The sequence below is a fragment of the Dermacentor silvarum genome, chromosome 7 (genome assembly GCF_013339745.2).
Source record: "Dermacentor silvarum isolate Dsil-2018 chromosome 7, BIME_Dsil_1.4, whole genome shotgun sequence".
In the NCBI taxonomy this organism is placed as follows: domain Eukaryota; kingdom Metazoa; phylum Arthropoda; class Arachnida; order Ixodida; family Ixodidae; genus Dermacentor; species Dermacentor silvarum.
This window is the reverse complement of record NC_051160.1, coordinates 37,281,530-37,306,610: the sequence shown is the minus strand read 5'-3', so window position 1 is coordinate 37,306,610 and position 25,081 is coordinate 37,281,530. Positions and strand designations below refer to the sequence as shown.

Here is a 25,081-nt window from a genome sequence, read left to right as displayed (position 1 = left end):
ATTAGGGGCAAAAAAACAGCGCTGGGCTGGCCATGCAATGCGTAGGGTAACCGGTGGGCAATTACTGTTGTAGGATGGGTGCGAAGGGAAAGCTGCGCAGTCGAGAACGGCAGAAAATTAGGTGGCATGGTGAAATTGGTAAATTTGCAGGTTCGAATAAGCTAGCGAAAAAAAAGAGGTAACTGGGGATCGCTGAGAGAGGCCTTCGTCCAGCAGTGGACATAAAAATACGCTGATCATTATGATCACGAGGACGAAAACGATGATGATGAAGGGGATGATGGCAGTGGTGTAAATGGGACGGAATGTCTGAGCTCTATAGACAAAGTGCACACCAGTATCCCTGTTCCAAGTGTGCGTTGTACTTTGACCTTGCGAAAAATCATGATAACATCACAACCATTTATTCGCGCTGTTTTATTCAAGTTACCATTACCCTGGCTACCTAATTCTTAGTAAACTTTTGTAGCGAGAAACTTTTGGGTCCGTAGTTTATTCCAGTGCTGGTCGGGGGGGGGGGGGGGGGAGTGCTTAACCCTCTTTGCGGCCGAATTTTGATTCTGGTGGATGCAGAAGCAAGTGTGTACCGTTTATTTGTGCTTGTTTAAGAATCCCAGGTGGTAAAAATTAATTCGAATCTACCCATTACGGCGCACGTCATGTTATACCATGGTATTGGTACTTAGAACATCGGAACCTATTCATGTTAATAGAGAGAGTGCGCCCAAAGCATTGAATTCCTAAATCACTTTGAAGTTGTAGAAAAGAATTCAATACTATATAACCATGTGTATTCACAGAGTCTTTCTTGTGAAAGTCACCTTAGCATACCTACACCGTTCTCAGAATAGTTCTTGGGTGAGATGAAAGAGTTGTCCTTTGACAAGTAATTCTGTTTGTTACAGTGATATTCAATGTAAAAGAGTATATTTTATTTTCTATTGAAGTACATTTAAGAGCTGTGAAAGCGATATCAAAATATAGCATCATGTCTGCAGTGTTTTTCATTGTATGTTCAGGTACTTGCTTTCAATGTTGAGCTGCTTTGTATAGCTACAAATCCCCCAAAATTACTATTTTAACCTAACTGGTCATTTGTTTTAGAATTTTCCTTACCAGATTCCTGCAAAATAAAGGCGAGTGATGGGCTGTGTCCAGGACAGCCCAGAAAAACGGGCAACGCTTTCACACGAGAAAATATCAAGTGGACTTACAGCACCGAATACGGTTTCTGCGGTCTGCATCGATGGGATGGCTGTGGAAACACGACGAACATTTATTCGACTTGTAAGGAATGTGAACTCAAGTGCATTGGTGAGCCACCATCGTGGTATTAGTCGCTGCATTGATGACCGCTACTGTCCTATGTAGCGGTTGTAGCAAATAAGACCAACGGGGGAAAATATAAGTTTTCTATTCTTTTCAGCAAAACGAAATCATTTGAGTACAGAATTTGCAAGTGCTCCCATTGAAAATTTTTCAGAACCTGAACTTATTAAAAGCGTATTAAGAAATTTTCGAATAGATTGATATGCTAAAAACAGACTTCATTGCAAAGCAAGTCACAGAGGTCGGAGGTAGCGCGTCGATGGTTCATTTAGTAACAATGTTGATTTTACATTCGTTTTTTGTAATTAGGAAATTTACGAGCGCTTATTAGTTCAAAATTGTCAGCGAGAGCAGTATGTTTCTGTTCAATGAAGCAGAATGTGGCTGCTTGTAGTCCCGCAGCAGTAATTTGTCTAGCATCATGTAAGTTTATCAGCTTCATGTTGAATAAGAGTCGTCTATTGCTTAGATGTACCTAAATCAGTCATATTTTAAATGTTAACTTACACAGACGTACTCATAATCAGTCTGTACGAAAAGTACACGAGAATTCCTGGATCATTTTGCCGCCAATTGTCAGACTTCATTTCTCCTAGAGCTGAACATCTGACCCTGCGTCCTTTCTTAATATATTTTGTTATAAATGAAGTGGCCCCCATCTATTACTAAAACTGCAGCAGCTACAACATATTGAACAGCATGCCCAATAAACAGGAACTTATGGAATATTACAAGGTGGACGCTGGCAGTCACCTCCGGCTTTATTAAAAAAACAGAAATATATTAAGGAAGAAGGCAGAAATTCAGCGAAGATGGCCAATGTCAACAAACAGAAGAAATTCTGCGCGTTATTACGCACCAAATGAGGTCAGAGCTGCGACCAGCCGACATCTATCACAAACTGCATTAAGTAAGTAAACCGAAGGCATTTGTGGACTAACCAAATAGATAAATAGATAAATAAACAAATACAAGAGTAAATAAGTAAATAGGTGAGAATAACCATGAACACATGCAAACTAACAATAAACAAAAACCCAATATCGCAATAAACCAAAAAGCAAATAAAAAGTAATAACGGTTGGAAAGAAGCGTCAATGATGAGAGTGTCAACAAATTGAAACAGAAGTTGGTCATCGAGGTACAATGTCTTCATGTTAGGCAATAATTATACGATGTAGTACCACGTGTGGAATCTGTCTATTGAATGATATACCCTTCCCGAGTATCACGTGCTTGCTCTTCAAGGTATTTGCAAATTACGCAAGTACTGTAAAACGGAGGTGAACAGCCTTATGCATTACAATTCAAATTCAAAGTGCTGCCTGTTCCTGTCGGTTCCAATATTCACTTAATGTGGTCGTCTGGTTGCTAATAAAGAATGGTTTGTGTGGGAAACGAGCAATGTACGCCACGCGGAGTGTGTTGCGTGACTGGCACACTAAATCTCACGGTGAAAACTGCGATGGTGGCGTCTAGGAGGCTCCTTTTGAAAACGTGGAGCAAGTAAACTGCATTTCAACTCATTGACCTTATGATACCAAATGTTGGCTCTAAAAATGCAGCACAGCCTGAGCCCACGGCCACGGGAAGGCGGGAAAGGGCGGACAAAGAGTATTGCATTTTTCTATTTTGTAAACGTGAACCTATGTCCACTTCTGTTAATATTGTGGGGGGTTTGAAAGAGCAGCACAAACGGAAGCATTGGAGTAACAGACAGACAGACAGACAAAGAACTTTTATTCAGGTCCTGAGGAACTGCGTTTGGACGCCCCCTTTCAGGGGGAGTCGGTAGCAGTCGCGGGCCGCTCCCACGCAGGGACCGGAAGACCATGGCCCTCCACCCTCTCGCAGGCCCTCTGGACAGCCCGAAGTTGAACCGAGAGGTCGCCGATTTTAAGGGCTTCCTCCCAGACCTCTTCGTTGTTGAACTCTGTGTCGCGTAACGCAGGACATTGCCAGAGCATGTGAGCTAATGAGCAGTACGCCTCTCCGCAGTCCGGACATTGCGGTTCGATGTTGGGCGAGAAGTGACTAAATCTGCCCCTCGAAGGGAAAGACCCCGTTTGGAGCATCCTGAAGGCCGTCGATTGCGATCGAGTGAGTCTAGGGTGAGCAAGTGGAAAAGCCCTCCGCGAAAGATGATAATGAGTCAAGATCTCGTGGAAAGTGAGGAGCGAGTCCCTGTACCTCCCGGCGTCCCCGCCTTCGAATCCGCCGGCACCGCCGCGGTGAGCGAAACCTCGCGCACGGTCATGGGCAAATTCATTGGCGTTGGGAACATCGGGATGTACGTTGGCCCCCATGTGGGCCGGGAACCATTTTATAGTGTGAAAGCCGGCAGCCCCCTCACTGCCGAGGATGGCCGCTGCTTCCCGCGAGATCGAGCCCGAAGCGAAAGCCCTAGCTGCGGACCGCGAGTCCGTGAATATATTTGGACGCGACGGGTCCTTCATTGCTATAGTGATGGCCATTTGCTCAGCCACCGTTGCCGAAACATTTCGAACCGAGGCAGAACATAGGAGTTTGCCAGTATGGTCGACAGAAACCACTGCGAAGTAACAGAAGCAGTAATAATTTCTGCAGTCAGCTAAAGCATACATATTGCAAGGGATCTAAACATATTTGGAGAAACATTCACCGCACAGCGTAAACTTTTTTGCACTCGCAAATTGTGAATGTCCAAAACACTGTGATCAACTGCACCAGTGCGAGTACTCTTTTCGCGAATGCGTTTACCAGGTTAGTTGATGTGACTGCGTTAATATAGACTCGTCACATACAGAGGTGTTTCACTTAACTTTGGCAAAACTTTAAAAATTCAAATGCTACGTAGCTTGACAGAACCAAGTTAATGTTGTTTGCCGTCGCCTGGAGAGACTCGTATTATTTTTGTTTGCTTTCCGCCATATTAGACAAATAGTCCTAATAATTATTCAAATTCTCATTATTATGGTTTACATGACAAGTGTCAATGAGAAAATTGCAGAGCCACATCGGAAACTCATGATACAGCTTTCTGTTACTGAATACGTGCTTCATAAAACTGTTTTTCCGAGCGTCAAAGATGCCCGCGAACACACGCAAAGTGCCTCGAGCGGCCAATCGCATGGAAATTTTGCGTGCATTCACGGGCTTCATTGAATCTCGCAAAAGCACTTTTATGTAGCACGTATTGAGCAAGACAAAGATGTATGGGGAGTTTTTCATGTTGCTCTACAATTTTGTGATGGGCACTTTTACTCTAAATTATAATTTCGGAGAAGTTCAATAATTAGAACTAATTAAGTAATTAGGTGGAATGCAAAAATAATCTGATTATCTCCAAGCGACGGCAAACGACTTTACCTTGGTTTCTTCCAGCTATATGCCCATGTGCGTTTTTTTAAGTTTGGTCCAAGTTAGGTGATACACCCTGTAGAGGATTTCAAACTTCCATGAACCAAGCAATCAAAAAATTTTCTTTGTTGCAGAAGAGCAACGTTAGTTCATTTAGTTCATTCTAACCTTCATTACGCTCACTACAGTGAAACGTTTACTTTGTCATTTAACGATCAAATGTTATCGTGAACATATAAATGCATGGTCTGGCACTTTCATTGCTCCATTGAGGAAACACTACTAAAGCTCCTAAAAAAATGCGCAGCGCATTTTTGGCTTAAACGTGAGCGAAATAAACTGCATGTCCGAGCAAACATAAAGAACTTTGTAGTAATTTTCGCGGCATTTCAAGAACAACCCAGCAATATTGTAGTACTTAACTTCAATAATCATGTGTTAAACAATACTGAGTTTTATAATGCAAACATACGTTCCTTGAAAAGAGAATGGTGGTGATAGCTCTAAACTATCTGTGTTGATATATAAAAATAAAGTATTATTAATAAGCATTAAAGATTATAATCACACTTTACTGGTCATCAAACTTAGATGTAACGCTACTGGTTAGGTTCGCTTCCTGCTTGAAGCAGCCGCACCGCGGCGCTACCGCTGATCGAAGTGCGTGAAAGCCGCATGGTGGTTCATACTGAGCAAAGCTGATAGCAGTTTTTCCTATGCTTTCCCTGTGTTTCTTTTCATTTGAAGCTCTACCCAGGGCATCTCCAAACGATAGTGCAGGTGCTTAGCAAGTGTCATGTCTGCTGGTAAGAATACACGGCTGTCTTCAAGAAGACATTTGCAGTGCTGTGGAGATGTTGGCGTGAGCGGGTGGATAGAAACACAGCCTGGCCAGAAACACTTTCATAGCATGCTGACATTCCATGTCACAAGATGGTGTCCGCTAATACATCTGCGACTCTCTCTCTGCACTTTTGTTCTTGGGATGTTTGGTTTTCTTGCTCTGTGGTGTCTGCGTGGGTGGCGTCCGTGTGCTGTAAGGCCTCATGTGCTCTTGGTAACAAAGGGTTTGGCCATGATTATGTCGCGCTCAGTTTTACACCGGCAAAAACATGAACAACGAAAGAAGGATGCCGACGGACGAAGCTCAAAATACGAATGCTTTATTTTCGTTAGAGAACACGATAATATACAAAATGAAAGGGCTGGGGAGGGGGGCGGACACTGACATGTCATGTGAACGCGCGGTAGCCGAGAACCAGAGAGTTCAATTGTACCCATTACGGGTAACCCAGCCGGGCAGCTGCCGTTGGAGCTAGCGCAGCTGCAGTCTTCAGTCGATGTGCTTTTAAGCTTGTGAATTGTCGCAGTTGGGATAGTTTTAAATAGTGAACCCCACGACCCCAAAAAGCAACGGTCTTGTCCACAACATGGTGACATGAAAAATTAGTTCATCTCAGTTTTTGATCTTATGAAAGATAACTTGACCTCAGATGTATGTGAAGCTCAGTTTTTGTGTTTATAGACTATGTTTATCTCCTGTTATAAATTCGTAATAATGTAGTTCGCGTTCGATAATGAGTAAACGAAGGAATTTTATTCATAGACCCAAGGCACATACTTCTTGAATACTATTTTTGAACATACGTAGTTGTGGTTGTTGATCTTGTGTATTAAAAGGATGTTACGGTGGAAAAATAGGCCAGGCCACCAAAGGGACATTTATCAAAAATATAAAAAATAAACTACAGCGACTAAGAAGTGTGAAAAAAAATGAAGTAAAAATAAAAAGCAGTAAGCTAGGAAGAATACCAGATATATAGAGAAGCACGTAATTAAGCAGGTACCCTACTACAGAATAAAAAGCGCGAATATCTGTAAGAACTTGTAAGATACGAGTAGTCGTCGACCACTTGTGCTTTCACTAGGAGTTCAAGATGGCTTGACGATATGTAAAAACAACATAAATATTTATTCTCGCGCCCAATAATCTTAGTATACATATATGACACAACCCCTTATTGCATTTAAAGCCCAGCAATATCTGATAGCGAATGGCGTCAGCCATTCACAATACCTACGAATTTGGGAAAAACTGCCCTTTTTTGGCGTCGAAGCCCTGCCGGTGATGGAACCGATCTGATCTCGCAGACAAAATTTTACCTCACCATTTGGGTTTTTTATTATGACGCGCCGCACATGCAAAACATGTCTGTCCGAAATGTCGAACCACTTATACCGCCAACGCCAAAAGACTTTAAGCCGCTGCGCGTAGTCATGCAGGCAATTGAAATGAAAGTTCTATTTTTTCTCCCCTGCAGTATGCGGCAAGCAGAACTACCACATTTCGAATCGCCCTAGATAAATGTGCTCCGATAGTTGGGTGCATATTGCATGCGGTGTGTGCTGGCATACTGTCTGCGCATGAAGCTACTTTTCTGGCTGTAAGCAACAATTTGCCACTTACGAGCTGCCCATGATAAGTCAACAGCGGACGCTCAGCGTGGCAAATGTGATATCACATAAATAAGGATTGGATAGCTTGAAATTTGTGTTGAGAGGTATTAGGTGCCGAAACCTTGACTTGATTATAAAGCACACCACATTGGGCGATTTCAGAATGTTTTATTAGCTTCGTTTTTTAACTTGCAGCTAAATCTACGTGCAGGGCGCTTCCACATTTCGGCAGGATCAAAAAGCGGCAGCCGCGGCCGGGATACAAGCCCAAGATCTCGTTCTAGAGCCCATCATAGCCACGAACCCACAACAGAGTGTGTCAGATAATTTATACCTGACCTCTTGCCCTTCGCTATCACGTTGGACACTCGAGCTCATACGCCGACTGCACAGACACCACTCGATGGTAATTTATTGGCGTAACTTTCATAATTGGCTGGTGGCAGACAGTGACGTAGCATGCTTGAGCAAATCAACCATTCAGTATACCTTTTTTTGCGTGGAAGCCGCGATATTTCGTAAGCAGTGGCACTATATGAGCAGTTGGAATGTTGGCTTGGGCGAGCGCTCCGCGTTCTAAGCCAGCTATACAGTCGGCGGCAGTTTCTTTTGGCTAAATTCCCACTTGTTCAGTCTATTTGCATGACGTGGCGTCTTCTTCTTATTAAATGGCTCTGTGAAAAGTGCTGAAGTGATTCAAGCCAGCTTGAACAGAGGTTCTTCTTGGGTTCAGCTGGACGGAGCAACCAGCGCGATTTATGCGCCCGTGTATTTGAGCCTAATGTAAAGCTCGGTGGTCAGCTGTACATTTCTCAAAAATTATTTCGGGAATGTTACCTTAGTTGAACATTCTCTAGGTAATTCAAAGCTGCGGTCAGCAATGGCTTGTTATGAAACACGTGACGATCCTAAAATCGAGGGTACCTCAAAGCCTGTTGCTGAAAGAGCGCAATTTATTTACTTAATCTTAGCTTCCGAAGCTTGAGAATAGCGTTTTCCTTCCTTTTGGTCCCGCCGAACGGAATGGCAGCAAAGAAAGAGACGGCTGGCGGTATGTTGGCGAGGGTCCTTGTTTGATGAGTGAAACACGTTTCGATAATTGACTGTTAGAGGGGGGTGCCTATCGCAGAGTACGAGGCCGAGATGAGACAAGCACGCGACTCTGACACTGGCTGATTCTACTTGCCACAAGGAGTGGTGATCAGAAACAGCAATATGTACCGCGTTCACGACCTTGTTCGCTCGCAGCGCCCTGTCCCGAAGCACTTTTGGCAACGTGCTTTCACGTGGGGTTGAGCGGGTTGAACGCGATTGTTGGCAATGAGATGCACCTGCAAACCGGCTGGCGCCGTGCAAACGCGGGGTGGTAACTGGCGAAGATAACGGTCCTGGGACGCGTGACTTCGCCCATTAGTAAACAAAGCTGTCCTCTATAGGGGTAACAATCAACGCAACGCCAAGTGTATCTTGCGTGCGTTCGTTTAGCGGCAAAAACTAATGTTGAATTCGGCAAATCGCACCGATGCGCACCGGGGCTTTGAGTCATCGTGTGCCCCTTCACCGTGATGGCTTTTCTTTCATCGAGTTTCAAGCATGGGGCCATTGCTGAAGTTCCAATGTAGCATCAGTAAAGTCGCATAAAGAATATATAGGCATTGCTGCAGCAGCAAGGCTTACTCGCGCACGCTCCGAACGCTAAATCCAGGAGCGGCGAAGCACCCGATTCCGAGCAGCCGAGCGCGAAAAACCACAGAAAACTTTATTCAGCTGATAAGTGGGTGCAAATCTGCTGCCGGGAAAATGATACCGCGAACAGGGAATAAGCTTGCAGCATAGCTTGCATCGGGCGCCGAGAAGCACGATTCGCTGCGTTTTTTGTTTGTTTTTAGCTTGTTTCTTTTTGTTTTTGCGCTACACCGTTGACAGCGCTTTTGACGGCCAAAGAAGTTGTTGCAGCCGCGGCGATAAACAAAGTTAAAAAAATGCAAGGCCGGCGCGTCGTTGGCGCCGTACATGCTCAGAAGTAGCCTATTTAAAACTGCAGATGTCGCTCGTGCAGTCCAGAGTGCGACGTTCCGTCATTCTGGACATGAGTGCTGACATCTGTACGAGAATCGTGCATTGGCTACGATTTCGGCTCGTCTTGAACGAACTTGGTTGAAATAGCGTTCGTGTTTGCCAGCAGAGGGCGCTAGTAGACATGCGGAAATAACGATCTATACGTTTTCTAGGCCTCCTACAATAGACTGTTGCGTGCGCGAAACTATAAGCGTCCCACGCTTGCGGCGCGTAGCGCACCTAGAACTTTACCATTTGCGTGCGCAAAGCTCCTGCGTACGTGAAACTAACACTCTCTAATCCCTTTGGGGGTGAGCCGACGATGGTGACTCAATCTTGCGTGCGCAATCGAGGATAGCGGGAAGGAAGCGCACCGCCTTCTATCGCGTGCAAGGCACCGGAGGGAGGGGAGAAAGCGGGGGAGGGGGGCTTTCTACTCCGGCGGCGGCTGCGTATGGCGCCAGCGCGCGGCCCTTATCTCGACAGCGATCAGCGATGGGGACAAAGTGCGCCGAATGCTGATAGCTTCGTGTGCGCTTTGTTCTGACTGCTTAGTTCGCGTTGGAGCGAGAGACAGCACGAAGGTTAATTCCCTCGATGCTAGTGCCGTATTTTCTCACTCCAGCGTTTTGACAGCAAGTGTGTGCGGTCATCGAATGGGCGATATTCATGTTGCATTGTGTGCGCGTGAAATCATGCGGGTTAATTTAGTTAGCCAATACTCACAAATTTATACGGCCGATAAAACTACTATTCTTACTTTGTATTGATTTCTACTAATTTACTATCGCGATTGCTTCTAAGTCGTTTGGGAAAAACTGCGACTTCTTTTTTATTGTACCCGCTGTGATGGGCTCTATTGCATTAGACTGCGTACGCAGTTCCTTTAGTGAAGCGTACGATTGCTATGCGTTTGAGGCGCTCTCCGCTGTTGCGTTTTTGTATGTTGTATTTAGGGAGAGGAGCAAACACCTAAAACTGTGGTAAATGAGAATAGGCGTAGACGAGGGTCAATGCTTGAATAGCGGGCAGACCACTGACACGACGATCCTCGCACAGGTTGGGTGATTCGTGTACTGGTAGACCAACCTCAAAACCACTTGGTAGTGATTCGACTGTAATTGCTTGGGGCCGGGCACCTGGGGACAGAAAACGTGGCCCCGCTGCACCGACCAAGCGTTTTGGACTAAACGTGAGGTGCTATGTACCGTCGATTCTGTCGATATAGGGTTGCCCTGTAGGTGTTCCAGTTCTACCTTGCATTTCTATGGGTAATTGTACTTCTTGTAACTACAAATTGTCTTCAAACATCATCCATGCCTGCTTCTATCAATTCGAAGCATCCAGTGAAATTATCGTCACTCTCCTTAGCGGCAGTACTCGTCACTTGAGTGAGCATCTCTGGCGGTGCGTCTCGGATACCCAAGTGGAGAAGTAATACCTCTACCCTCGAGAGGCAGGAAGAAGTACCCGACCTTAGTGTAGCGTTCTGCTGGGGAATACTTTAAGGCGAAAGCCTTAGATGTCTATGTTGGTGGTGCCCTTCGCGGTGACCTTGCAGTGACCTTGGTGAAACTGGGCCGTGACGAAAAAAATGTTGCTGTTTCGCCCGAAAGTCGAAGCATCAATTGCGATAGCAAATTAGTAGAGAGCTATTCGGAGTAGGGATAGTAGTTTTATTGGCTGCATAAACTTGGACACATTCGCTGACTAACTGAATTGACAAGCGTGGTGTCAACGCGCACAAGCAAACATGAATAGATCACACTGAATGACCGCAGACAACGACTGTCAAACGCTGGCAGCAAGCGCAGCCGCCGCAGCGGGTAAAGGTTCGTGTGGTCTATCGCTCCAACGGAAACTGTGTGGCGAATGCACAGCGCATACAAAGGTCAGAGCCGTGTGGAGATAAGAGAAGGTGTGGGCGAACACCACAGCCAGGCAAACTACAAGCGCAGTTGTTGGCAGAGTCGAAGCTGTGCCCTCCCCCTCCCTCCCGCGCTGCCTTCCCGCTTTCTTGCTTTCGCGTGGGAGATTGAGTGGCCACTTCCCATTGCGCCCAGTTGCAAGATGCGCCTTATGTGCCGCCGCACAGCGTCGCCCCGCCGCCCTCCCTCCCATACCCCCACGGCCTTTCGCGCGACGGTCGCGTTTGCTTTCTGCCGTGCGTTCGCTCTGCGTGATAGCAAGCATCCCCCGCGTGCTTTCGCTCACGCATACGGTGCGCGACGGAGATTTTATCACCTTTGGACTTTACACGGAACCTCACGGCGACGGCCATGACGAAGGCGACGCCGACGGCAGAAATCCGGTTGAAGTGTCCATATAATTGCTATCGCAATAAAACGGCCGACACCGCAAAGAGTACGAACACGTCTAAACATGCTCTGATAGACGTCACATTTCTCAGGGAGGTTCCTGTAAACAAAGTTAATTAGTCGCTTTGAAATCAAAATTCGGTAAATTTAGGTCTGGGTGGGAGACGAACTCGGGCCTCCGCGGTGCGAGAGGAGCACGCTTCCCAGAAGTCACGGATGCCACGGTTGTAGCTTAATAAAGGTGTGCCTATTACGTGCCTGATTACACATTTGTTGTTGTTGTTGTTGCCTCCAAACATGGCTCGTACTTTTAATGTGGTCACAGAAACGTGCTCGAGCCATTGCTCGCGTGTTCGTCGTCGTCTTCCACAGCTGGCTCCGATGCCTCGGATCATGCCAGCGCTCCCATACTGCCCCTCGTGCTCATGCCACTGCTCGCGTGTCAGTCATCGTCTTCTTCCACAGCTGGTAGGCTTTAGCCTTCACGTTTTACGTGAAACAATTACTGTATGCCATTTACCTTGAGAAGCGTTCAAATTGTTATCGATAGATTCATTGCGCGACGTCCATTCCTTGACACAGTTTCCACCAGTGACGAAAGTAGTCTTGGTTAGCAATAACAGCATAAAGTACAGCCTGAATCACATTTGTCGAACGGTTGAGCGGCCAGCTGGGGAATACGGGAGTGTCAGTAGACAAGTAGGTGCTGATTTAGAGATCTCTGTGCTGTATATAGCGCATAGCCCGAACATGCGGCATGACTGTGCGGGGTCTTATGGGGGCGTCAGCTGGGTTTTATTTTCGAAAGGCCACGGCTATGTCGGCCAATTGAGCACTCTTGCAAGCTTAAGTCAATCTGCACAAGCCCCACCAAGATGAAAAAGACGTCTTTTCTGTCGTTCGGTCCTGTTGGTCCAATACTCTACGATGATCTTAACCCGTTTAGTGACGCCTAGTTACATGATAAGTTATTAAGCGATGCTCCATAGGCTCACAAGTTTCGGTGGTGGTGGTAGTGTCACGCTAAAATGTGCGCCGATCCTGGTGACTGCGCTGAAAGGGTCCCAGTTCAATGGCAATTGCCCCTGTGGGCTCGGAGACCTGTAACGCACCCTTGAACTGCCCTTGTCACACGTGGGAGCCAAAGAGACAAAACCACCATCCCTTCTCATGTCGAGAAAATGGGGGTAAGAGAAGCTTGTCGCCCGATTTTTGCGTGAGGACTTCCGAAGCCCACGGACCCCGAGCCGTGGACTCCGAGTTGCGGGAGCGCGATGTTAAGGCCAAATGTCAGCAAAGAGCCACCGACCCTGAGTTTAGGGCAAACGAAGCGGATCGCCTGCGACAGCGTTGTCTTGCCCCAAAGGGAGGCCACGTGAGGAACAGTTTGGCGGGCGAGCGCTGGTTGCTGGGGCAATTCGTCGAATCTCTGGGTGTAGGTGACTACGGCTGCAACGATGGTAGGATTCTTAGCCAGAAGCATTTGAAAAGCGTCTTTATCAATCCCTTGAGGATTTCTTCAAGCGAAAGCGTTAAATGTCTCATCGTTCAGTCGACTTTCAACGTCCTTGCGCGAAAACCGTATCGTCGAAATGAAATTGTACACGATGGCGACTCGGTGTAGTAATTCACTTACTAGATAGATAGATAAACTTTAATTCAAATATAGTTTTGTCTTGCCCCAATGGGGCATCGCTAATGGTCGGGGCCCCTAGTCCAGGGCTCCGCTGGCTCTTGCCATCTTCTCTGCTCTCTGGATCAGCTTGAGCTGGTCGTCGAGGGCCGAGCTGGACAGCAGTGCCTCCCATTGCTCCCTCGTGGTGTTCGTGTCATGGTGTTCTATGTTGTGTAGCGTGCACTCCCACGTAATGTGGTATAGGGTTGGTGTGGCCCCACACCACGGGCATTCGTCCCTGTAGGCTGTGGGGTGCAGGCGATGTAATATGTGTAGGTTCGTGTAAGTGCCTGTCTGGAGCCTACGCCAGGCAGCGGCATCCTCCGTCTTTAGTATTCGATGGGGTGGGGGATATCGCAAGCGACTCCCTCTGTGGTAGTTCAGGATTGCTGAATACTCGGGGTCAACTGGGTCAGGGTCATCTGCAGTCGGCGTGATGAGTGCTCGGTTATATGCAAATTCTCGAGCTGCTCTGTCGGCATACAGGTTACCCGTGATGGCAGCGTGACCCGGTATCCAAATGATGGTTATGATGGTGTTGTCGTCAGTGTCCTCCTTAGGTATTTGGGCTAGGACTTGTGCCGCAGGTCTTGCGATTCTTCCCTGTAGGAAGTTGCGGCAGGCCTGCTGGGAGTCCGTGAGGATCGTCAGTGGTTTTTTTGCGTGTTGACCTTCGCGGATGGCTAACACGATGGCCAGTTCTTCCGCTTCCGTGATCGTGCAGGGGCGGGTCGATGCACTGGAGGTGACGTGGCCTCGGCGGTCGCATACCACTGCCACTGCGCCCTTTTTATTCGTTCCGTACATAGCGGCGTCCGTAAAACGGGCCGTGGTATCGAACCTGAATGTTTTCTCTATGTATTGGGCCCTTGCTTTCCTCCTTCCGGAGTGTAGGTTAGGGTCCATGTTGCGTGGTATTGGGGCAATGTGATACCTGTCCTGGACGTGACGAGGTATCGTGCAGGTTTCTTGGGTTCGTGTTGTGGCTTTGAAGCCCAAAGTTTGTAGGACCTGCCGGCCCGTGTGAGTCCGCGCAAGTCTCTGTTGTTGTGAGACGTGAAGGGCTTCTGTGAGTTCGCTGAGGGTGTTGTGTAACCCCAGCGCCAATAATTTCTCAGTCGATGTACTCATCGGCAGGCGGAGAGCGGTCTTGAAAGCCATCCTCAAGAGGGTGTCGGCCTGTTTCGTCTCGGATTGTGTGAGATGGTAGTAGGGCAGGCTGTATGTGATTCTGCTCACCACCAGGCTTTTGACCAGTCGGAATGTGTCCCCTTCCTTCATGCCTCTATTCTTCGATGTTACACGGGATATCATGCGTGATATCGCCTTGACACTGGTTTTGAGGAGCGTAAGGGTGTGTGTAGCACGCTGGTTAGACTGCAGCCACATGCCCAACACCCTGAGCAATGACGTTTCTGGTATGAGGCTCCCGTTGAGGTGTACCTCGATTTTTCGTGTTGGGTCTGTGGGGACACCGACCCGGCATTATGTCTTACCTATATAGAAATGCTCACGCAACAATTCTGATGGTGAGCGGGTCACCATCGTCATTGTCTTCTATGAGAAAGCAAGCAACGCTCGCGCAGCAATTCTGATGGTGCGTATGCCAAGCAAGCAATGCTCACGCCACAGTTTAGATGGTGCCCGGGTCACCGTCGTCATCGTGTTAATTATGATAGAATAAATTCAGGCTCTCGAACCAACGATTTTCGGTGGGAGTCAAACCCTCGAGCTCATGTGCCAGTCTAACTCACCACTTTTTGCGTTAAGGCGAAGGTAATTAAGACACAGTTAGTTAATATAGAGTTAATTAAGGCACTGCAACACACGACCATTGGGGTTAAATAAGGGGTAAATATGGTACACTTAATTAACGTTGCGTCAATAAAGGCACTCAAATGCGCAACATTCGGTCGGAAAGAACAAGTAATAAGAAGTTACAACGCATTAGAATAAGATTGTCAAGTAATTTGATGAATGCCTCTTGAGCGCGCAGGCTTTCGCCTTCACCCTCTTTGGCGTTTGTTAAGTGACTGTCAATTTGTTTAATCTCATCTTCCTTAGTCACCATTCGGCTCAATCAGTTGCAGAGATCGATGACGTCCTTGATATAACTAGTGAAATTCTCGCCCGGCTCTTGCACCCGTTGGTGAAGGCGCTGTTCGGCGCGAAGCTTTCGCAAGGCCGGACGGCCAAATACGTCCACGAAGCCAGTCTTGAAGTCATTCCAGGTCGCAATAGTAGCTTCATGGCTTCGGAACCAAAGGTTGGCGATATCCGCAAGATAAAGAATAACGTTTGTGAGCTTTGTCGGATCGTCCCATTTGTTGCGGCTGCTCACTCGTTCGTACGACGTAAGCCAGTCGTCGACGCCTGTATCAGCCGCGCCGCTGAACACAGCTGGGTCTCGTTGACGAACGGCACCACAAGTGACTGGTCCAGTTGACGAAGTGGGTCGCTCACCAGCATCGCCTACCATGGTCTTGGGGGTAGCAGCGGGCAGAGTGCGGCTCCGAAGTTCCATGGTGAGTCGTTAGGTTACCCCACACCTCCACCAAAAGCTACGGGGTTTATTGGCGTTTAGCGGGAATCCCAGTCACGTCAGATCTAACGCAGAGAGCACCCGAGCAGTTGCAGCCAAACACCAGCGCAGGGAAAGCAGGGACACCGATCCTTTGGTCTTTGTCTTCCTCACTTCAGAAGCCATGCGGCCGCATCGATGCTTGTGCTATTTTCATCATTACACCTACTTTTTTTCCCACCATTGCTCTAAACGCTTCATGCTTATGTCCTCTGCTGACTGGTAAACGCGTCGATCCGGTTTAAATCTCAGCGTTTTAGGAAGCCGAACATTTTATTTTTGGCCAACTGGGTTAATAGCTTTGTATTCCAACTGAATGTGCTGAGTGGTCTCCACAATTTTTCTGCAGCAGACTCATGCCTCACCCGGTTACGAATATATAATAGCAAGGGACTGCCCTTTGTGTTACCGTACATAGTTTTCGGTCCAATTTCTTTCTTGCTATTCTTGTAAATCTACAATGCATTCTTGTTTATATCATTTCAATTCAATTTACCTTCTCCGTTTCTCCCCCTTCCTGGTTGATGAATCTTGTGTATTTGTATTTTACACCTTAAATTACCCTTTACCTGGTTGCACATTTCCTTGACCTCATCATTCTGTATCCATGCTTTTGAGCTGTATATTTTTCTGTACTTGAAACTGCACATTTATTTCCATCCATGTTCATTATTCTTGCTTCTAAGCTATGTGCGCGCGGCACTTTTCTTACTCCTCACCGCTGGCCCGCGGATCAGCGGTCGCGCCCTGGAGGCGGCTTTTGTCTCCAAGCCAAACTTCGGCGAGAGTTTCATGACCAGTAAGAACGTACAGATGGACTCTGGTATAATAAAACTTGTACACGTTACATTAAAAAATTTATTTTATATTGACTTCCGTGATGACGTCAACTTACGAGCACTGGTCTTTAGCTTCAATGAACAAACCCGTATGGTATTTTTTTTGCGTAATTTCACTACTTTCGGCTGCTTGTACCATCTGTCTGCATTATATAAATATTGTAGGTGAAAATATATTATTTTATCCTCCATTTCAGATCCCTCAGCATATACGTGCGACGATTTTTATTCTGATGAATAAAACTTCTTGGGGGCGAATAGGCAGGTGACAGACATTATAAGCAAGCACCCCTCATTCTAAAGTATTTACATAAGTTTTATATCTTTGATTTCATTGAACAGCCACACTTTGGAACAATAAATTAGCAAGTTTACGCGTCCATGTGTGATTCGTGAATATTTGTATAAGCATGGTGCATCCAATATTGACACAATGATGTGGGGCTTCCGCACCGGGGGAAGGTGGGCTTCTGGTCCGCCATTGAAGTGACAGCGTCTTTTTGCCAGCCTTCGTCTTTAACGTACGTTACATTTTTCTCTTGGACATGCGGGCTACATGCTACCGCTCGCAGATCGAACCCCGTCTACAAATTCAGTACGCAGTCTGGTCGAGCTGACTCCTGTTCACGTACGGACAAGCCGTAGACTTCAAGGACTGCCACCTGAGCACGAGCCTCTACCCAACCACGTCAGAAGGATGAGTACATCAGTTCCTTCTTCCTCAACCGCAGCGACTGAAGTCGTCCTGGACCAGTCTGGAATCTCCAAATCCTTCCATGGTGACACTTTCGAGTATCCTGAAGATTGAATCGATCACTTTGAGCGTGTCCCCGAATTCAACGGCTGGACTTCAGAGCGAAAGCTACGCAACGTCTACTTAGCTCACGAGGAAAATGCGCGGGGATTTTTGAGAACCATGAGTTGGTCTTATCGTCATGAGTCGAATTCCGACGGCAGGTAATCAGCCCATATGGAAGCCTGGATCGCAAGGAACGAGCTGAATCGGCAATTCAGGCGAGGGCACAGCGGCCGAACGAAAACGTCGCATTGTTTGTGCAAGATATGTGCCGACTCTTCCGACGCGCTGATCCGTCCATGCCGGAAGAAAGAAAGTTGCGGAACTTGATGAGCGGCGTCAAAAGCTCAAGCTCTTCGGTGACCTAATACGCAATCCGCCAAAGACCGTTGCAGAGTTTCTAGCAGAAGCCATATCCATCTAAAATGCACTGCAGCAGCGAACAAGGCAGTATAACCGAGACGTGTCGACCCTATCACGTGACCCTCTCGCTGTACGCTAGGATAATACCGACGCCTTGCGGGAGCTCATCAGGCTTGTTGTTCGATGAGAGCTACCAAAGTTTCAGGTGACTCTCGCATCGCTACCATGACTTTCTCTGGCCGAGGTCGTCCGAGATTAAATCAAGCAGGCTGTCCAAGTCGAAGAGTGAAGCGAGACACCCCAGCACAAAGTACGGCAGCCACCACGTCGGGTGTCGTATGCGGAAGCCGTGCGAGGTTCCTTGTCCCCATCCCCGATTTTCCACGGTGTGAGCGTCGTCCTGGAATTTCATGGTGTGCACGCCGTTGGAGAAGCGGCTGGTGACTTCAGGAATCGCAGCCCGCCATTTATGGCTGAAACACGACCACGACGCAAGAGCAACGTCTGGCGCACTACAGACCAAAGGCCCTTGTCTTTTAATGGCGGTGAAGCCGATCTCCCCTAGAGGGCATGCCCTTACCGTCGAGCGGGGCTCCGTGGGTTTCCGCTTATACTTAATGCTTAATGGGTTTAGCCTTTTTGCCAGCCTCCGTACTTAAACAACGTTAAAATATATTTGCCTCAATAAATCCGAAATAAAATTGCAAAATACTTAAAATTGGCTGATAAAATTGTTAATTCAAAATCTTTATTCGCCGTTCTCCCTTGCGCGAAAAGATAAGTATTCCAATGAAGCTTACTTTAACCAAAACTAATTCTATGCTCTTCTCAGAACAAAAATATTAGGAACAAAGAACACTATCGTGCGAACGACGCAATCTTCAATATATTTTTATAAAAGAAAGTCCTTCCAAACTAGCTTCCAGAGCTAAGATGTATTTAATGTGAGTGCTAATATATTAGGGCCTTTCTTATGCAGAAGTACATAGAATGAACGTACTTAGAACATCAGTTTTCTTTAACACGAAAGTGTTTTATACCGGGATCGGCGATTAAATTCCTTTACAGGATGTAAGGGATGTGACGTTCGGCGCCAACGAGTAAAATAAGTTAAAATCTTAGACCTATGTTTCAAGGTAGCGTTGTGAGGTACAGAAAATATTACGTGACGATTAGCAAAGTTAATCAATGATTGATTATGTCATGCATGTGATAACGCCACGTGCTGTCGATGGCATCAGCTAGTCAAGCTTCCAGGTAGTCACATGACCTGACCGCGATTGCCTATAAAAAAATTGAACTATGGGGTTTTACGTGCCAAAACCAGTTCTGATTATGAGGCACGCCGTAGTGGGGGACTCCGGAAAGTTGGACCACCTGGGGTTCTTTAACGTGCACCTAAATCTAAGTACACGGGTGTTTTCGCATTTCGCCCCCATCGAAATGCGGCCGCCGTGGCCGGGATTCGATCCCGCGACCTCGTGCTCAGCAGCCCAACACCATAGCCACTGAGCAACCGCGGCGGGTGCGATTGCCTATACAGGTAGCATGTTTCTCTTCTGGTCACTTGCTTTTTGTACGTACGTTCTTGCTGCACGATGTAGCAATAAACTGTTCGCTACTGTGCTTGGTTCCTCTCCGGGTTGCTACGACGCAACAACTGGTGAAGAGGATGATTCCAACCTACAGCGGCGCTGGTATAACGGAAGAAGTGTTGTAGCCTGGTTCGTGTTCTACAAATTTTTAGCTACCAGAAGAGCGGATATGGCTGATCCATTGACGCAAGTGGTGGGTCGGTTTGGCCATATGGAACCTTTTGACGACTGATCAAGCGACTGGACTTCCTACGACGAGCGGTTGACATCGTTTCTCCACTTCAACAGAGTACCGGAGGCGGACAAGGTTCATGCGTTCCTGAGCCAAATAGGACCGAAGAAGTGCGCCCTCCTCAAGTCACTTTCTGCTCCAGACCTTCCGTCAAGAAAGTCTTACGACGACCTAGGGAAACTGCTTGGCAACCATTTGGAACCAAAGCCTGCAGTTGTTGATGAGAGAGCTAAGTTTTATAGGCGGTCTCAGCACGAGACTCAATTAATTGCGCAATTTGTAGCAGAACTGCGTTACCTCTCGAGTTCATGCGACTTAGCGGATTTTTTAGAGGAAGCGCTAAGGGACAGCTTCGTTTGTGGTTTACGAAAAGAAGATATTCAGAGAGTACTGTTTGCGGAAGATAGATAGCTAACATTTAAAAAAGCAGTTGAAAAAGTTTTAGCAATGGATGCCGCAAATAAAAGTGCTGTAGAAGTGCATGGTTCAACGACCTTCTCGGACGTACTTGTATCGTTTATCTGCGCAAAAGTAACGGCAGGAAGCAGTTGCGGATAAAGATTCCAGCGAAAACAAAGCGTCAAAATGTGTTGGTGGTGTAGCTCGTTTAAGTACATGAGCAAAAACTAAATGCATGCGTCAGTGACGTGTTTTGGCTGTGGCAAGAAAGGACATATTCAGCGATGTCAAGCTGATAAGAAGGCAAGAGCGCACGTATGTACTCGGACCATGAAAGTTCTTGCCACTGAAGCAGAAGTGACGTTAAAGAGTTTCACATGCTCCGCTAAATACGCCGTAACCATTCGTCTCTTGACAAACAAGACGCTGCTTGAAATGAAGTTGGATAGGGTAGCAGCGGTATCCGTGATTTCTCTGAGGCAACAGCAACAGTTATTTCCTTCTTTGGAGTGGCGCGCGCCAAACTTGCGCCTCCGCACCTACACAGGTGCACTACACAGTCAAACCAGCAGGAGTGGCTGAAGTTGTTGTCGAGCACAATGGGCAAAGTTTTATGTTACCCTTGTATGTGACTCAAGCAGGAAGGACCACCATTTCTGGACCAACAGTGGTTGCAGCACGTCCGGCTCGACTGTAATGCTGAGTTCTCCTGCAACAAGCTCTACTCGGCGCGGGAGTACACTGATACTGAAGGAAAGCTACAGGTGAGCAAGCTTTTGCAGAAGTAGAGCGACATTTTCAACGAAGAACTTGAATGTATTAAGGGAGAGAAGGCCGAGCTCTTTCTCAAAGATAATGCTCGTCCAAAGTTCTTGAAGGCGCGAAGTGTGCCTTTCGCACTTCTTCCTGCAGTTGAAAAAGAGCTCGACAAAATGCAATCAATGGGCGTCATTTCACCGCTAGCCACGTGCGAGTACGCAACGCCGGTGGTGCCGGTTGTAAAGAAGGATGGAAACATTGGCCTCTGTGTCCACTACAAGACAACTGTGAACCCTATGCTAAACACCGATCGCTATTCTTTGCCGCGTGTCGGAAGAAATTTTCGCAGCATTCAGTGGAGGCCAAGAATTCGCTAAAATTGACCAGAACAGGGCCTATCAACAGGTCATGCTTGCGGAATCGGCGCGTCGTCTTCTGGCGATCAATACGCAGAAGGGACTATTCGCAGTTAACCGGCTGCTTTCGGCGTCTCCCCAGCTCCTGGCATTTTTCAACGAATTATGGACAGAATGCGCTAGGATCTCAAAGGTGCTGCATGTTATTTGGATAATATCCTAGTGACAGGAAAAGCTAGGACTGAACACCTTCACAACTTAGAAGCGGTTCTAAGCCGTCTAAGTAGCAGGGGAGCGCGAATCAAGGCTGACAAATGCACTTTCTTCCAGAAGGAGTTCACCTATTTGGGGCGCAAACTGAGCGCAGTAGCATACATCCCACAACGGAAAAGACGGATGCCATTATAGCCGAGCCAGCACCAGAGAACAAGCACCAGCTTCATTCTTTTCTGGGAGCCGTAAACTACTACGGTAAATTCCTGCCTAGGCAGGCCCCGCTGGCCCATCCCCTGTACAAGCTACTGCATGAAGACCAGTGTGGTGTGTGGAGTGTGCGACACGGTGTGGTGAATGGATATAAGCAAGAAGCAGATAAGGAGTGTGCGCGCGGAGGCGAATTCGACGTGCTCGTCTGTTGAAAGACGAGCACGTCGAAGACCGTCCGGCACGTGAACACGTGGCGCAAGAACAAAAGACTAAAGAAAAAGGCATCTAATAGGAAGAGACCATGAAGCTTCGTGTGGTCAATGAGCAAACGACGAATCAGCCAGAGCGGCAGAAAAGCGAGGCGCGCTGGCAGAAAGGGGGGGGGGGGGGGGAGTTCCAGGAAGCGACGCCAGGAGAAGGTCGGCCACCGGACCGGGAGTTGAAGACGAGCAGTCGGGTTGCAAACCCGCGCCACCAGGACTACACCCGACCTCGGCCTCCTGCAAACCCGTTCCTAGGCGATGCCACTCTACCCGATCGTGAAATTCAGCCCGAGGCCAGCGGATTTCTGCGCCCGTGGGTAGAACATAAGCAGTCGGGCTACGGGCCCGAGTTCCACCAGAACGCCGCCGCTGTCTGCCCATGCCGCCAAGCCGCCTGCCTTCTCTCTCCAAGCCAGAGCTGCCGCGCTCTGGTAGCCTGCCCAACGGTTCAATACAGCGACCTTTGGTGAGACGAATGGCACGTATTTCGTTGTTCTGCCGCCTCCCATCCTCTGCGAACTAGTACGCGCCCTCACACACCACCTCAGCCCGGACTCGCGTGCTAATAATATCATGAGTGTGCTCCGAGTGTTTCTTTTTGCCGTGATAATTCTTTAAGTATTTATTTTATGGGTTAATTTTTGTTTTATTTTTATTAAAAGTTTGTGTGTGTTCTCTTACAAACCGCTTTGTCCTCAATTAGGCTCTCAAAGGCTCCGCCTCAGAGAATAGTCTGAACCATTAAAGAAAATAACCTGCGTCACAACCAGCCATGGGCGTGGACGAGTGAATGCCAAAGATCCTTCGACGGCATCAAGGCTGCCTTAGCGTCAGCGGAGGTCCTGGCCCATTATGACCCACAAAGACCGCTTCAAATGGCTTGCGACGCATCGCATTACGGCGTAGGTGCCGTGTTTTCGCATATTTTTGCTGATGGCAGCAGTCGTCCTGTTGCTGACGCTTCTAGGGCGTTGTCCGATGCAGAGCGGAAGTATGGCCAGATCGAGAAAGAAGCGCTATCAATCATCTTCGGCGTTAAGTCTATCTTTATGAACGCACTTTCACATTGATAACAGATGATAAACCGCTGCAGAATATCTTGGGGTCAAAGTCTGGCATACCAACCTTGGCAGCAGCACGACTTCAACGCTGGGCTGTTACGTTGTCTGGCTATACGTACTCCTTGAAGTTTCGACCGGCAAATGAAAACGTAGAGGCAGATTGTTTTTCGCGCTGGCCAGTTCGTCAGGCGCCCGCTGACGAAGCAGAAGAAACATTCTACTCGCTACGTTTGCAATCAATGCCAGTTACAAACAAGTACATTGCACGCGCAACTTCACAAGACAAACTTCTTTGCACAATACTCGAGCTCACAAGTACGGGGTGGCCTAACTTTCTGGGCGACGTGGATTACAAGCCATTCTTCGACAGGCGGACGCAGCTAACCACGCATGAAGGCTGCCTCCTTTGGGGAATGCGTGTAGTGGTGCCTTCAAAGCTGAGATACCTGGTTCTACAACAACTTCACGACGGTCATCCAGGTATAGTGCGATAGAAAGAAATGGCCCGCAGCTACGTTTGGTGGCCTTCTATTGACGCTGACCTAGAATCTCACGTGAAAGAATGCAAACATTGCCAGGAACAGCGTAGCGCCCCTAACAATGCCCTTTTGCACCCGTAGTCGTGGCCAACAGCTCCTTGGAAGCGAGTGCACATGAAATTTGCACGGCCTTAACGGCAGGCAATGCTCTTACTTGCAGTTGAGGCTCATTACAAATGGCCAGACGTCCGCATTATGAAAAGCACAACCAGCAAGGTAACTGTCGATCATCTTCGCAAAATGTTTTGCCGTTTTGGTTACCCGACAACAATCGTTTCTGTCCACGGGCCACAATTTACAATGTCACAACAGCGCCTTATCACGCAAGTGCGAGTGGCTTGGAAGAACGTTTTGTTCATTCCCTAAAGACAGCACTAAAGAAAGAACTAAACATGGAAAATCTGCAGGCCAACCTTCACAACTTCGTACCAGCTTATCGTAGCACACCTCATGCTACTAGGATAAAAGCGCCGGCCAACTTAATCTTCGTTCCAAACTGGACATTCTAAAACCGGCAGTAGAAGAACTAGTTGAGCACCAGCAATTTATTGAGTCCAGCCAACGCAGCTCCACTGCTCGACAGTTTTCTGTGGGAGACTATGTTCTTGTTCGAAATTACAGGGGACCACCGAGATGGCTTCCGGGCACTGCGGTACGGCAAAAAGGACCTGTTTCTTATGCCGTCAAGGGGGACACATCACGGGGCTTCGTAATGTGGCATCGTCACCAAGATCAACTTCTCTAGGGTACAGCTGGCACCTCCAAGGCCGAAGAGAACAAGGACACGTTATGGGAGTTCTCAGACACACCTGCGGAGCCGACTACGGCATCGCACGTTGCTTCGCAGGATGCACCACCTGTACGAAGATAACCCGCACGCAATCGACGACCGCCAGATCGCTACACGCCATCTTAGTTTTGCATAAAGATAGCTCCCCAAAAGTTGAGCGCGGGGGGGATGTCATGTTTGTGATAACGCCGGGTGCTGACGATAGCATCAGCAAGTCAAGCTTCCAGGTAGTCACATGAACCAACCGCGATTGCATGTTTCTCTTATTGTCACTTGTATTTTGTACTTCCCTTCTTGCCGCATGCTGTAGCAATAAACTGTTTGCTACTGATCTTCGTTCGACTCCGGATTCCTACGACGCAACAGATTAGTGCTTGAAAAAAGGTGGATTAGGGTGATTTAACGTTAATTAGGGTCGATTAAAGTTGATTAAGATGGATTAAGGTTGATTAACGAGGATGAGGGTGCATTAGCTAAATTAGGGTAGTTTAGGGTTATATAATGATTAAGGTGGAGTAGGGTGGATAGGGCTGGATTAAGGTAGATTAAGGCGACTTAGGATTGATTAAGGTGTATTAGAGAGGATTAGGGTGGATTAAGGTCGATTAAGGTGAAAGAAGAACTAAGGTCGATTAAGGTGTATTAAGGAGGATTAGGGTGGATTAAGGTCGATGAGGGAGGATTGAGGTGAAACACAGTAGGCTTTACAAGGCTTTCGTCTTCGCGTTTCCTAGGTCATAGCTAAGGACAGCTTAGACTTTTGCTTATAGCAATGGCGCCCCCATCTAGGAGCGGTGAAGTAAAGTGCTGCATAGTGACACTAACGAGCACCAATAGAGAACACTGCGGTAGTCACAGCGCAGCGGAGGACCCAACGCGATATAGCCTGGTGTTTGCACCTTCCGC

The 25,081-nt window shown here is 47.5% G+C and overlaps 1 protein-coding gene across 7 annotated transcripts in view; it reads left to right on the top strand.

The window, feature by feature from the left end:
• Positions 1-16,976, top strand: part of LOC119458799 (uncharacterized) — a 65,725-nt gene extending 48,749 nt beyond the window's left edge. For 4 of the 7 annotated variants that reach the window (XM_049671717.1, XM_049671718.1, XM_049671716.1 and 1 more), the window contains one exon: positions 16,794-16,976. In XM_049671717.1, the coding sequence (XP_049527674.1) occupies positions 16,794-16,837 (44 nt within the window). In that variant the 3' untranslated portion in view covers positions 16,838-16,976. Of the gene's footprint in view, positions 1-1,104; positions 1,315-16,793 lie in introns of all 7 variants that reach the window. The other 3 variants (XM_049671713.1, XM_049671714.1, XM_049671715.1) reach the window with 1 other exon arrangement.
• The last annotated feature ends 8,105 nt before the right edge of the window (positions 16,977-25,081 follow it).